The sequence below is a fragment of the Canis aureus genome, chromosome 24, assembly GCF_053574225.1.
Source record: "Canis aureus isolate CA01 chromosome 24, VMU_Caureus_v.1.0, whole genome shotgun sequence".
In the NCBI taxonomy this organism is placed as follows: Eukaryota; Metazoa; Chordata; class Mammalia; order Carnivora; family Canidae; genus Canis; species Canis aureus.
In genome coordinates this window covers 14,453,110-14,467,862 of record NC_135634.1, presented here as the reverse complement: position 1 = coordinate 14,467,862, position 14,753 = coordinate 14,453,110, and the positions used below count along the sequence as shown (strand labels likewise).

Here is a 14,753-nt window from a genome sequence, read left to right as displayed (position 1 = left end):
GGAGAAATGAAGAATCATTTATCCATAGTACAAGTACTGAGGGGTCTATATCAGGCTCAGTTGAGCTCTACCCATCAATAGATCTTCACAGACTTTCTCACAGAGGAAGGAAAGGGATGGATTCCCTCTCCTCACTTTCCCACGTGGAATATTAACATGACAGAGACCAACTCCATATGGCATCCCACGCGCTTTGTTTCCCGTCCCAGGGAGTAGGTGGTATCAGTGCTGAGAGCACCTGGCAGAGACTCAGGTCAGCATAGTAACTGGCCCCACAAGGCCCAGCGATCTGGGTCATAGCCATGATCTCTCTGATCCAGTGTCCAGGGAGTAAGTCTGTGGGGCCTGCTTCTGGAGCAGGGCTGCCTGGGGGTCTTGCCTCAGCTCTGTCACTTTTTTGTGAACTTAGGTAAGTTAACCTCTCTGTTTCTGTATCTGTAAAATGGAGAAGATGTAAGAACTGAGTTTTTTGAGAGAATTAAATTAGAACATTTAGACCAAGTGCCTAGAATAGTACCTGACAATATAGAGTCCAATAAATGTGAGGTATTACTGGTGGTTTTTTTTGCCACTAGTTGAGTAACTTTGGGTGACATACATATTTCTCTAAACTTTCCTCCAGTGTGGGAAAAAGGAAATCTAATAATATACATCTAAAAGGAAAAAAAATGATACACATCTTACACAGTCTTTGTGAGGCTTCAGGATGGTGTGTGTAAAGCACCTTCTCTATAGCAGGCACAGAGAAAATGAGTACCGATTCTGTAAACGGTGGGGTTCGTACCATGGAGCCCTGCTGCTTCCCTAACAAATATTTCAGAATAACCCTAGAAAGAATATATAAGGTACATATATTGAGATCAAAGACTGAGTAAGAACTTTTGTGAGTCATAAAATGTCTTGAAACAACTACTAAAAATTTTTTCTTAACTCTTAGGATTTTGAAGGACAAAAGAAATTGATAATGAAGGAGTATAAGAAATAAAAAGCCTCTAAAGTCACACCACATTTTATTTTTTTTAAGATTTCACTTATTTATCTGACAGCAAGAGAGAGAGGGAAGGGAAAGCACAGAGGCAGAGGGAGAGGGAGAAACAGACTCCTGGCTGAACAGCGAGCCCTGGAACTCGATCCCAGGACCCTGAGATCATGACCTGGTCTGAAGGCAAATGCTTAACCGAGTCACCCAGGAGTCCCTCACCACATTTTAAAAACACCCACCAACTAATAGTAAAAAACCAATCACTAACCAAACATTCTGTCAGAAATAACTAGAGAAGGCCATGGAGCAATGAGAAGTGGCCCTGGCCTATGAGATGTTCTGTGTTCTCCTCTCAGCCTCTGCCTAGCTATCCCTCCCGGGTCTGTCCTCCGCTGTCCTGGGCCTGTCTTCCTAGGAAACTGGAAGAAAAACTTTCATCTTGGCAGCATTTTTGAGTTCCTTACAGGCCACCAACACACAGTATTTATAACAGATCAGCATTTCCTATAGTCTCATTTCCTTGTTTTCCTCATGGTCGCCCCATCATTTCTGTTACTTTTAGGAATCTTTTTCACAGGAAACTTCTACTCTCATGAAGATGTTATCAGAGCTACTTAAGAGGAGTTTTATTAAAAACAGAAACAAAAAACAAAAAAAAAAAAGAGGAGTGTTATTCCAAAATAATGGGGGGAAAATGACATGATTTTATGGACTTCACCAAGTGTTCTCTGGGGAGAACAAAACAACTAAGACACTCAGCTACCCCTCTGCGTCCTTTCACCTACCTCACTCTGCTCCAGGATTCTGGCTACTGCTGAGCATGTAGGAAGCAGATACACTGGGAAGTCAGCCCGGGGAAGTTCAGAAGTTGGGTCCATCCAGGGCTTTCCCTAAGCCCCATCACTACTTTGTGGCTGCCAGGACTTCCTGAAAGACAAATGAAAGTGGGAAAGGCTAAGAGCTGGAGGCTTCCTCTGAGTTCCCCATTTGGATACAAATGGTATCTAAATGTTCACCAGGTAGAAGCTGATGACCTGATGGTGGTTGTCTTTGTCAGGCTGAGGAGTGCTGGCTGGACAGGAGGAGGCTATTTGAGTGGTTATAGTCTGTTGTTGCACTAAAGTTTTCCCATTACAGCCCTAACTTCTAGCAGGCCTGCTTTCTGAAAGGAAAATACTGTATCTGAACCAGTGAGATACCCTGCCCCAGGATAACCCCACCAAGCTATCCTCCTTTTCGTCTTGAGTTGCAGAGTTCACTTTAAGTCTCTGCTGTGGCTAAGAAAGTCTAGTGAAGAAAGTCTTAGTGCATAACATTCTGGAAACATGATGGTAGATGCAACCAATGGGAACTGCTGGCACAAGCCTTTTGGTAGTAACTTCTGGGTGTTCAGCTTATCCCAGGAGAAGAAACTGCTATTTGGAAGGTCCTCTCAGATGGACACCTGCAAGCTCTTCCCAGTCTGGAGTGGCTGAGGAATCCCACCAGAAGGCCCTTGTACCAGTGAGACAAATACAAGCCACAGAAGCCTTACAGCTACATGCTCTATTCTGTCCCAGTAGGCAGAGGCAGGATGTGAATGAAAACGACTTTTGCTCCTTCTACTTGAACAAGGAGTAGACTGTTCCAAATGCTAAGATACCTTTCCCCAAAGGACACTCCCAAACGTGTTTTTTTGTGTGTCTCAACAAGTCCCCTGCATTTCTTCCTCTCCACCAAGACCCTCCCTCCAAAAAACCCATCAAAAAAGACAGGTAGCAGTTGTTCTGTTTGGATGGGTTGTTGCACCAATTTCCCTTCTTCACTGGTATGAAGGTAGAGGCTTCCTCCCTTGGTGCTGAGTGTGAATTGGCCCTGAATGAAGGAGAGGGTTCTGTGGCCTGGGTATAGTTAGCCTTGGAAAAGCTGGGCACCCATTTAGGGGGTTGGAGCTCTGAGGGAACTTCGACCTCACCTGGTCCAGGCCCTTTATATTATAGAACAGTGAACTAAGGACACTCAGAGAAATTAAAAAATCCATGGTCCCATGGCCAAGTCACTGCCAAGCAAGGATTAGAACCACCTTTCTTGCCTCAGGCCCTGGGTGCCAGGATCCAAGATGAAAGCAGAGCAGATGGAGAAAGCCGCCTGCAGGGTGGAGAGCTCAATAGTCATGGGCCTGCCACCAGAAAGGCTCATGAAGAGCGCTTGGAGGGCGCCCCCACTGGGCCAGAGCCACTTCTGCCGGGCTGAGGAGTGTCCACCCGGGGTGGCACGGTGGGCCACGGACTGCCGCGTGGCCCCCACAGGAAAACATCAGGTGTTTACTGGAAATGTTCCCTTTAGAAGAGCGCAGAATAAAGACTATCCACAGTGACCACAGAGCACAGCCTGCGACTAGAGGAGCCAGTATTGTTTGCTAGATTGTGCTTTGAGACATGCCAGGGAAAGGCGTCTGGCCTAGGACTACAGTAAAAAAAAAACACTTTGTGCTAGAGGGGCACCCACCTCAGAAGGCGGACACAGGACGTCTGCTCGTCTCCCCCTCTCCCTGGGCTTCCCTGATCAGGCACAGGGAAATCTAAAAGCTGTCAGAGGAACAAAGGAGAGAAGAGGCATTTCCTCTTCGGATCCCTCGAAGCCTCTGAAGCCTCGTGGTGTCGGAAAGCCATCAAAAGACGTTCACGGGCCCTGCACCCAGCACCCCCAGGGCCCCCCTCTATAGGCCTGTGCCCCGCATTCCAGCCCCAGGACATCGGCCTCCGCCAGATGGGGCTCACCCTGGCCAGGGGCTGCTGCGCCATGGCTGCCACATGGTGCCATCTTTTGGTTTGTGGATTTGGTTCTGGTAGAGATGGAGGTGAGCCAGTAGATGAAGATCTCTGGGGAAGATTCCTTTCTGTGCTTATCCTTCCCGAGTTCTTCCTACACTCCCACCCACCCCTGCTACCTAGCCCGTGTCTTCAGTTGCCTTGCAGGCCACCTGTGCTGACAAGCCCTCACCTCCCGGGGTGGCCCTCCTGAGCTATGGGGTTTTCTCAGGCGGTGGCCGGGAGAGCTGGGAAGCCAGCCCAGGGTCAGACACTCTGGTTTACGAGCATATGCAGAGTACAGAATCACCCTGCACATCCTCTGTCGGAGCCTCTTCCTCTTCCAGCCCCACCACAGCTGTGTTATACATTGCTGTTAGATGTCTTTATAGTTCCGAAACTTTCCTTTGTAAGCCAAGTGTCCGAGTAAAATAATTAGCAATCCAGGAGGTGATACGTGGACACAATTTCTGATTTTTTATTCTCCTTTAAAGAATGTGACAGTGGACTAACACATCCATTGACAAGTCATGTATACACCTGGATGGGATTCACCCTTTTCAGACATTTTACTGTGTGGTCTTTTGGTCAGAACGTCTAATCCAGCTGTAGGACGTTTTCTTAGCCCTGGCCCAGAAAGATTTGCCAACAGAGAGAGAGTCTTGTAAATGCTCCTTTGGTGGGAAGTACCCTTGGGCTTTTGAATGCTAAACCTCTCTTAGAACTAGAGATGCAGAAAGAATGTTGGTCCTACAAAAGCACTGCCTGGATTTGGCTCTCAGTTCTGCGACTCACTAGGTCTGTGACCCAGTGCCTCAGTTTCCCCATCTGTGAAATGGGAAGAATACCATCAGCTGTCTCATAGGGCCATTGTGGGGAATGAATGAGCTGTTTGTGTATAGTACATAGAACAGGCCTGATACACATAGCTTTTACTAATCGTTGGCAGCTGCTGCTAGTATTATTCTTATTATTATTGGAACTGATTGTAAGAGCCAGTCTTTCTGCGGCCCTGTAGCCTCTTGACTTTATCTTGCGATCTTTTCTTTATTTACACAAGAATAAACCCACTGTAATTTCTTATTAGCAGTCCAAATCAGTCCAGCTTAAAAGCAGGAATGCTCCAAGCATCACGTGCACATTGCCAGTTTTCACCACTAGTGTTGTGTGTGTGTCCCCTGGCATGTTTACGGCTTCATAAATTACCCAGCCAGCCTGTAGCTTCAGGCAGCTTGGGACACTTCTGCAGCAGAGCAAGTCGCCTCTCCTCTTGATTGGTGCTGGGAAAGTGCAGACACAGACCAGTGACCCACTGTTTATGCTTCCCGGGCTGAGCTCAGCTGCAGGGAGGCTGCCCCCTGAATCCCTCCCACCCCAGCATCGGGCGGGCATCAGCAGCCAGAATCAGTCAGGCCCTGTCTGGTCAGGCCTTGTCCTGCCCGACCCCACACTCTGCCCATGTTTCCCTTCTGAGCCACAGGTCTGTCTGTCTCGGTCCCCACCTCCCCGAGGCTGGTGAGCCCAGCGCACGGCAAAGGTCAGCTGCCTGTCTCCCACAAAAATGTTTTTTCTAAGTGCAGCGTGCTCCTCGATGGTCCTCTTAACCAAGCCCTGTGTGTGCTCCTCTTGCAGATGGGTATGCCTTCTCTCAAGAGGAGCATGGAGCCGTTACTCAGGAAGAGATAGTCCGTGCTTATGACACCACCAAAAAGAAATTGAGGAAGAAATGAGACATGAATTGTCCTGATGGGTCCCAGGAAAGAGATGCAGTTTGTTGCACCCAGTGTTAACACATCTCTGTCGGAAGAGACTGGTGTCAGCAGCCAAAACACCACGAAACACATTTCTGTGGCCTTAGCCAACCGGTTTGTTAGATGCCCCTTCCCTCGCGAACCTGGAGTAGATTCCGCAGGGGAAGCCATCCCGACCCCTTCCAGTTCGTCGGCAGTGCTTGGCCTAACTGCTGTGTATGTTATTATGAAGCATTCAGCTCTGCTCTGTGAGGTGTGAAATTAAAAGCGTTACGTTTCACCAATATTTAACATCAGTACTAGTTGGTCTGGGAGAAAGGTAAGAGTTTTATGTTGCGTGAGAAACCCGCCTTGCGGACTCGGAGCAGGGGCGCTCGCTTCCTGTGCCGCTGACTCGCCGATGGAGTCCGCCAGGCAGCACATGGACCTCACGGCAGGCAGCTTGATGTCTCACTTTGATTCCTGTTTTGTTTGTCTGAAGTTGGCATAAATCTCTTGATTGCGGTGAAATCCCAGCCCTGTCTGTCATCGGGGTGAGAGCGCTTATTTGAACCCCGTGGCCCCATCCCCAGCGCGCAGGTGCCTCCGGGGCTGTCCGGGCTGCCCTCATCGCAGACCTTGCGCGTGGCGGACGCTGTGCTCCGTGCATGGCAGCCGGTGGGCAACCTGCCCAGATGTGCTCCACGTCTTGTCCTAGCACAGATTCACATGTGGATGCGAGCAATCGCTTCTGCCACCGCCCTTTCCCCTCCAATAACTAAAGAGAAGAAGCATAGCTATCCCGCCTAGACTCAAGTGTTTACCTGCCTCTTCCCGAGGACAGGGAAGCCTGCAGGGCAGTGCACTCCTGCTCTGATCAGGCCCTCAGTTCGCATTTCCCGACCTCCAGACCACTGGACCTTGGGCATCGCTTAAGTCAGACCACACTTGTTTTCTTGGGAATTCAGAGCCCATTTTGGATCTTCACTGTGGGGAAACCAGTGAATTAGTTTAGTGTGTCTCCCCAGCGAAGGGACACGTCTGTCCCTCTGTGACTCTATAGTCAGAGAGGAGGAGGAGTGAACCCGGAGGGAGAGTAGGGGCCCTTGAGGCTGGTGGAGGAAGATGACCATCAAAGGGGAAGGCAAGAGGCAAGGAACACGGAGACCGCGGGAGGAGGACACAGAGGACGCCTTAGCCACATCTCCTCGGTAGAAACGGAAATGAAGCCCAGGCAGTTGTGATCATACGTGCAGGAGGCTAGGCAAGACATTGACATGCAGTTTTAATTGGAAAGAATTCCAAACGTTTCTATATGGATGAGGTGTCCTTCCTTATCGTCAGTGGTAGATACGAGTACCTCTGCAAATAAAGTGTCCCGAGTCTAAGACAGGAGGAGAAGTGCTGCGTCACTGACTTTCCAAACTGTGGAGTCCCACCTTCTAAATTTGGATAGAACTTGTGTGCCCTCAGGCATGAATGTGAGCACCTGGAGCCCTTAATAAATGGCCAGCCTGGAGGCACATTCTCTCCTCTCCGCTTTGGTTGCCAAACCAGATTTTTGGATGGCTTAACATAAATACTTCTGGGCAGCTGTTACTACTTAAAATGGCACAGTTCTTCTGGGGATGGCTGTGCTAAATTGGGAAATAAAACAATAGTGCACTTTGCTTCCTCATCCTTCATTTTTTGGAGCATCCACATCTTATTTGGCATTGTAATAACTTAAAGTATGATTTGCATTGACTGAGAAAACTAATCCTTTACTTATAAAGTGACCACGATCCAGGGAGGGCTTACGGGGAAGCAGAACAATGAATTGAACAGGTGAGGCTTAGAAAATTGCCATTCCTTCCTGCCCGAGGTGGTAAGCCATTTTTAAATACTAGAGCACTCAACAAAATGAATCCCTGAGACTGTCATGCAGGAATTACAACCCCCTCCCCTAAAAAAAATGTGCCTGGAATTACAATACACAGAGGTTTAGGTCTTTATTGGACACCCAGAGAGATGATGTCCTAAATACAGAGGAGAAACAAAAATTTGAATCAACTGTGTGGTAGGCATCCCGACTAAATGGTTTCATTTGGAACTTTTCATTTGGAACTAAGCCTTCTGGAAAGGGGAACTAAAACTCATTCTTTGTCTGACACTTAGCTCTTTCTTAAATTTAAAACCTTCTGATTTAGATTTTCAGATTACAGCATGTATATGTTTTGTTTTGGGCTTTTTGTTTTTTATTTTGTTTTTTTTTATGTTAAATGTGTTTTTTATGTTAAATGCAGTCACATTTTCTGAGACTGGAGTCTATATTCCAATTCTTTTGAGAACCAGACTAAACAGTGTTTGCAATACTGAAATATGTACACAGAAGGAAGCATTAGATGGGATACCTTTCTATTAATTCTCGTATATGATTAAGCTATCTGGTAAATGACTAAATTGGGCTTCAAGGAGGAGCAGCTGTCAATCTGTGCGATGTATGACAGTTAGCTGTGGCCAACTCGGGGGCTGTGTCATTTGTCCTGTCTTCAAATTGAGGTCAGAGTGTCACATAAGCCCCTCCCCAGGGAGCAGGGTGGACTGGAGTAAGTTGCGTACTCTAGCTGTCAGTTCAGTGGAAACGCCACATGGGACTTGTCACTCTGCCACATGGTAAGTGACATGCAGGCTGGCAGGTCATACTTGGTCAGCACTCTAGAGCCGGCCTCTGGATTGGGCTAAAGCAGCAGGATCCACAGAGGCCCAGCCTCGGCCTGGTGTCATACACAGATTGCCGATTCTTGAATGTGTGCTCCGTTCTGGCTGAGTCTGCAGAAGGAAGAGAGCAGCCATCGCATGCACTTCTCTCTGAGTTCCCCTACGTCCTGGCACCCCAGCAAGGATGGCCGTGAAAAGTGCATGTTAAAAAGGCAGGGTAGGGAAACAGAATGGACCAACCATTTCTGCCTGGTTGCCCAGATTAGCACTTCATTGCTAACCAGAATGGGCGTGATCATAATTTGGGGGTGTGGCTGATGTGTCCACCTTTTGTCTCTGCAGAATGTTCAGGACTTCTTGACCAGTGTTATGTTCACCCATCTCCCAGCACACGTGTGATCATCTAGGGAGGGGATCGGTAGAGCATACAAAACCCGTTCTTTGGAGAAGGGAGATGCTGTTGCTTTAATATTCGTGGAGTAATATCCTAAAATATGAACCTGAGTTTTGGCAGAGCATGGCTGGGAACTCTGTTGACGTTTTCTTTTCCTTGACAAGGCTGCAGGTCTTGCTGTAGGGAGCTGGCAGTGAAAATCAGTGATAACTTGTCAAGAAGCAGTGAAATGCAAAAAAAAAAAAAAAAGTGAGTATGAGTAACTAATGTCTGAAAATGCATATAGACATATATATTATAGGCTTAACAATTGAATTTTTAAAAGAAAGCTAGAGTCTGTAATCTCCATTTGTTATAACAATGACCCTTTATCTCATTTTTTAAAGAGAATTTTCTATCCTGTTTCCGTTTCTAGAGGTTTATGTTTTAGACCATAAGTTGAATAGGATGTTTGCAAAACTCTGCCAGAGGGCAAGGTAGTCTTTCGTCTTGAACATGTGAAGGAAGTGCACACATTCCAGCTGGCGTTTGGCTTACTACCAAGAGTCATTGTCCCAAGGTAATTCAAGGAGTGATTCAGCCTCAGCATTTGAAATGTAGACTTCATCTCCTGGGGTCCATAAAAAATGGGAACGGGGAAACTGTGGTTAAGTAGAGCCTGAAATAATAACCTGGCAAACAAAGGAGTTTATCAGGTCAAGGTAAAGGATGGCATCCCCTATCACATTCGTGGAATGCTTTCTCCATACCAAATCTTGTATTAGCAAATTTAGTAGTGATGGGGATGGATAGTGAAAGAAAGCGCTCCCTCCTCAAAGGGAAAGCATATACATCACTTGGCTTTGTTGCTGGTTCTCCATTGGCCCAAGACAGTTGCTGGTCTCAGTATAGCCTTGGGGGAGATTATTTAGCCTCATCCTGGCCACTTTCCCATCCTCAGAGGCAACGAGGATGGTGACAAGGGTTTCTAGTGGGTTGTAGAGGTGAGAGTTTGAGGTCCCCAGAAGATATTAATAAGTATCCCCAAAAGGAATAGACATGAAATACTCTACCTTAATGTGTCATACTCTGTTTATTTTTTTCTCGGCATCCCACATTGTCCCACAGTACACATTTCCTTTGACATTACAAGAGCTGCATTGACTGCCAAGCCTCCACTAGCAGTCTGTTGAAAGCTCTCTCTTAGCTTGTTGGGTCTGAGTGTGGCAAACCGGCATGCCGTCTTCAACGGGAAGAAAAGGCTATATGGAGCCAACACAGGGTTGAGAAGCTGTGAAACAAAAGGGGGCAGAAAAGAAGGGCGAGCTCACCCTGTTACCCCACCCCAAGCATAATCCAGAGCTGTTAACTCTGACAAACACCTCTGCTCCCCTGACTGAGGGGAGACAAAAGAGTGATTCTTTTACACCCGGGCTGGCTCGTTTTCAATGACAATCTCTTGCCCTAGTTGCCTTAGAGACAACCACTCTGCTCTTTCTCTCAGGCTCCAGACCAAGAAAAACATGCTCACAAGATTAGCCCATCGGCATTTCTTCTGACCTGGCTAAAGAAAGAAAGGAGACCTGTTCCTTTTAAAAGTCAGGAACAAAGTGTCAGGTGGCTTTGATTTATGACAGAAATAGGAAGAAGAAAGTTGAGGTAATAGCGCTATCCAAATAACCCTGCCCAGGAACCCAAGGGGTCGAGAGGGCTTATCAAGAGCCTTTTGTAGGCAAGCTCTTCCGTATGGCAGAGAAGGGGCCAGAAGGAGGGGGACAGCCTGGAGATGAGGCTGTGAACTCACTTCCAATGGCACTGGACCCAGTCATCCCTAAGGACAGCCATGCACCTGCGGGTGGATCAGTAAACACCAATTAAAACGTGGAAAAAAGAAAATCTGCCCTGTCATAGGGTTTCTCTGCTTCCCACAAGATCCCTGCACAAATAGATGCTTTTCGGGTTTTTCATTAATGAAATCAGTGTGTGTGCTGACACGTGCATTCCTCCGCTGTCCTTCTCCCGCGTTGCCAGTGACTGCTGAGTTCGGAAGTGTGCCTGCTGCTTCCCAGGAGCCTCCCTCTGAAGGGCCCCGCTACCAGCTGCAGCCCGGCCAGCTGCAGGGGTGGGGCGCACAGGGCTCTGCCAGGAGCAGCCAGGTCTGCAGCCCAGGTCTGCAGCCGGGTGCCTCATCCTTCCTGCAGGTCACCGAATTGCTGTTTGAATGCAGCATCTTTGTGGTGTCTTTCCCATGCAAGCAAAGCCATGTGCCCTCCTGTCTGCTGTCGCATCTGTGCTCAGATTGCTTAAATATTGTTTGCGACAGGGAGGTTTTAATCTGGTTATGCAGAGGGAAGCGGGGCTGTGGGGGCACGTTTAATTGGCTCCCAGCAGAGTAGTGAGCGCGTCTATGGAGTGTGGGGTTTTTTGTTCCCTCTCTCTCGAAGTGTTACCATTTTCACGTCCTATTAATGTCCTCTGGTTGTTAAATTACAGCAGCACATTATAGCGGAGCTGGGTTCCCTCCTGGAGTGAATACAAATGAAGGGCATTTACTTGTATTTTTAGAGGTTTTGGAAAAACGTAGTGATTTGTGGCTTTGATCAATCCTGTTGACTGGTATATGTCTGCACAAATCTGTTTCAAATAAATCTTTTGTTAAAGTAAATGATTGGACCGTGATTTATTTTGGAGTTTTGTCTTGCACTAATAAGCCGTCACTGCCATTGGGACTCGGGACAATAACACAGAGGTTTTGTCAGCAGGTACAGGCCATGTATACGCTCTGCCCCAAAGCTGATGGCCCAGGAAACGCAGTTCAATGGCAGGAGCGCAGGAGAATCTGAATTGTAGATTAACATGAGCTGTGCAAGCCCCGGTCCCCTTTATGAGAGCAGAGTCCGAGAGGCCACACTGAATTGGATTCATCACACGATGGAAAGAACTGTACGGAGAAGGGCTTCTCCCACTGATGAGTGGCCTCCCCTTGGTTTATCTCAGCTTCCCTGCAGACGCAGATGTGAAAAGTTCAAATTCTATCGTCAAGCATGAAATTACAAGACCGTCACTGAAGGGGCACAGAACACGCCCCCCCAACGGTGCCACTCTGACATACTGATTCTTTTGAACTGGAGGCCAATGAGGAGCAGCAGATGCAGGGAGAGAGCTCTCTCACCTCCCCCTTCTACATAATGCAGGTCCCAGCACTGCCACCGAGAAAGGTACCCTCCCTGCACGGGGAAGAGAAGAACATTCTTATCACTGAAGACTGGGGCATCCACGCTGGAATGGATCTGTACGAACAAACCTACTAAGATAACCCGACCTTCCATTAAATTACCCCGGATCTCTCCCAAGGACTGTCCTACGGTTTACTGCCCCAGCCCAAGCCCCTCTGTCAGGTCCCATCCCCAGCTTATCTTTGTGTAAAACTGTGTGTAAGCTTCTGGACCTAATGGCTTCTTGGGGTCTTCATCTTCCTGCTGAAGATTCCCATGTACATGTAAAAATGTACTTGTATGCTTTTCTCCTGCTAGTCTGTCTTGTGTCAGTTAAATTCTTAGGCTATCACAGAACCCAAGAGGATAGAAGGAAAGAAGTTCTCCCTTACATTATTTTATAGAGAGCAAGGAGGGGCACCTGGGTGGCTCAGTCAGTTAAGCATGTGCCTTCAGCTCAGGTCATGATCTCAGGGTCCTGGGATCCAGTCCTGCATCAGGCTCCAGCTCAGTGGGGAGTCTGCTTCTCCCTCAACCTCTGCCCCTCCCCTCTGCTCATGCACTCCCTTCTCTCTCTCACACATAATAAAATCTTTAAAAATAAAGAGTAAGGAGACACCTGCCTATTCCCTGTAGACACCCTGAGCCACATTTAGAAAATCATCCACTGCCTTGAAGTTCCCTGGGATACACAAATCACATGGCTGAGGCCACACTGAACCTTGGGTAAAGGGGGATCTGGGGGCCCAGACGTTGGCCTGGGAAGTGAGGATGCAGGGGCCTTCCGCCCTGCAGTCCACCTCGGGCTGGCTCGGCGTATCACCTGCTTGCCTGGCTTTGTGTGGGCAGTTCTACACTTCAGCCACTGCAGTGAGGTCAGAGTCTAGGGGTGAAGGACAGTAAAGAATGAAAGCCTGTGGATCCCTGGGTGGCGCAGCGGTTTGGCGCCTGCCTTTGGCCCAGGGCGCGATCCTGGAGACCCGGGATCGAATCCCACATCAGGCTCCCGGTGCATGGAGCCTGCTTCTCCCTCTGCCTGTGTCTCTGCCTCTCTCTCTCTCTCTCTGTGACTATCATAAATAAATAAAAATTAAAAAAAAAAAAAAAAAAAAAAAAGAATGAAAGCCTGTGAGAGATGGTTCCCTGCACGGGCTGAGCCTGCAACCCCCAAACCTCTTAACAGCCCACTTCAGATCCACTACAGATTCCCAGAGCGGACTCTCATTCCTCCCAGACGGTCTTATTATCGCTGAATTTGGCTGGTCTAGGGCAGTCACGACCTTGGTGGCCACATCCTGGGCACGGGCAGGGACGGGAGGCGGGGCCCCTCCCCAGGCAGAGCTCTGCAGCTTGGGGCAGAACGGGGAAGGACCTTGTTCTGCTCTCCACAGGCCCAGCCTTATTTTTCATAAATTGTGCAAAACTGAAAATGATTGGATACAATCAATAGCAAAGTGTTATATTCCAAACCTTTGCCACTTCTCGGTCATGTCTACAGTATCTGCCTTTGCTGCTACGCTGCTTTTTTTCGAAATGCCATCCCTCACTTGTGCTCACCAGAATGAACTTGCATCTTCGAGAGGCTGCTAGCAGCTGAAGACACTTGTCAGACCCTCCATTTCTGCCCACAGCAATACTCTTTAGAATAGCTTTCCCTGTGAAAAAGACTCCAGCTACTTTGAAAAATCATTCAGATTCTATTTATTTTCCACATGTTTGTGTAAGAGACACATAGAATGTGAGGGATTGAAAATGTCTATCAAAGCCACAGGGCACAGGACAGGCGCCCACCTCAGCCTCTGATCTTCTGCCTACGTTCCGTTCCACGTATGACTCTTTCAAGGGAACTTTCCAGCAATTGTTGAAAAGACCAGCCACTGCTGTAACTGGAACTATGGATGAAGTCTGGGACTTTATGTTTTTCCCCAAAGAGGACAAAATAAAATCCCTCCACCCACCAATGCTAAAAGTACCAGACATGCATAGTCCAGCTCACAAACATTAAGCTTTCATTTATCCGAAGCAGGCCAGACGCATAAATAAAATGACTTATGTTTCTTGGTGGGGGGCCCCAAAGTTCCACCTTCAACTATTGGCCTCTTCTGGCAACTGCACTCGTCCTTGGCTTTCGATTGCAGAGCGATGGAAGTTTAAGGAACGGTGCGTGGGGACTCAGAGCCACAGCCTTGGCCTGAGCCGAGAATTGGCAGGGTCCGTCTCAGGGGCTTCTGTGTAATTGCTGTTAGAGTTGTTGACGTTGAATACTACCTGTACTCTTTCCTCTCCTTTGGAGAAAACATGTTTTGATTTGAAATACTCTAATTGCCTAGAAATTTCCTGATTTTCTCCCGACTTTCAAAATAGCAGCCGTGCCTATATTAAGTTTCATTTGATTTAAAGCTCCTCTGCTGACCTAACACACCTTGCCCGTGGCTCAGGGGCACCCATGGTTGTCGCTGTCGCTTTCCAAAGGGCCTTGGATGGAGGCTGTGGTAGCTGCTGCGAGCCGAACTAGAACAGCCCTTAGCCACCGACAAAGCTGTTCGTGCCGCTTTTTCCCCTTCCCGTGTCAAGAGAAGCTGCCTGCAATTACTTACAAAGACAGCTGCAGGAAAGGGCCTGGGATGCGTTCCACGGATACGTTTAAAGTCAGATGGGGGTGGGATGAGTGGGGCTGGGGGAGACCCTTCCTCGGCTATAAAAGAATCCACCTCTGAGCAAATTTCTTGAATACTTCAGCTGGGAATATGTGGGGTTTTTAAAAAATTTATTCATGAGAGGCACAGAGAGAGAGGCAGAGACACAGGCAGAGGGAGAAGCAGGCTCCATGCAGGGAGCCCGATGCGGGACTCGATCCCAGGACCCCAGGATCACACCCTGGGCCGAAGGCAGATGCTCAGCCACGGAGCCACCCAGACACCCCTGGGCAAATGTTTTAATGGGATCCCACTTTCCTGTCAGCGC

General features: G+C 48.2%; 1 protein-coding gene across 13 annotated transcripts in view; it reads left to right on the top strand.

The window, feature by feature from the left end:
* Positions 1–11,239, top strand: part of LOC144295815 (phospholipid-transporting ATPase IB) — a 570,630-nt gene extending 559,391 nt beyond the window's left edge. For all 13 annotated transcript variants that reach the window (XM_077868357.1, XM_077868362.1, XM_077868360.1 and 10 more), the window contains one exon: positions 5,404–11,239. In XM_077868357.1, coding sequence (XP_077724483.1) covers positions 5,404–5,501 — 98 coding nt within the window. In that variant the 3' untranslated portion in view covers positions 5,502–11,239. The remainder of the gene's footprint in view (positions 1–5,403) is intronic.
* The last annotated feature ends 3,514 nt before the right edge of the window (positions 11,240–14,753 follow it).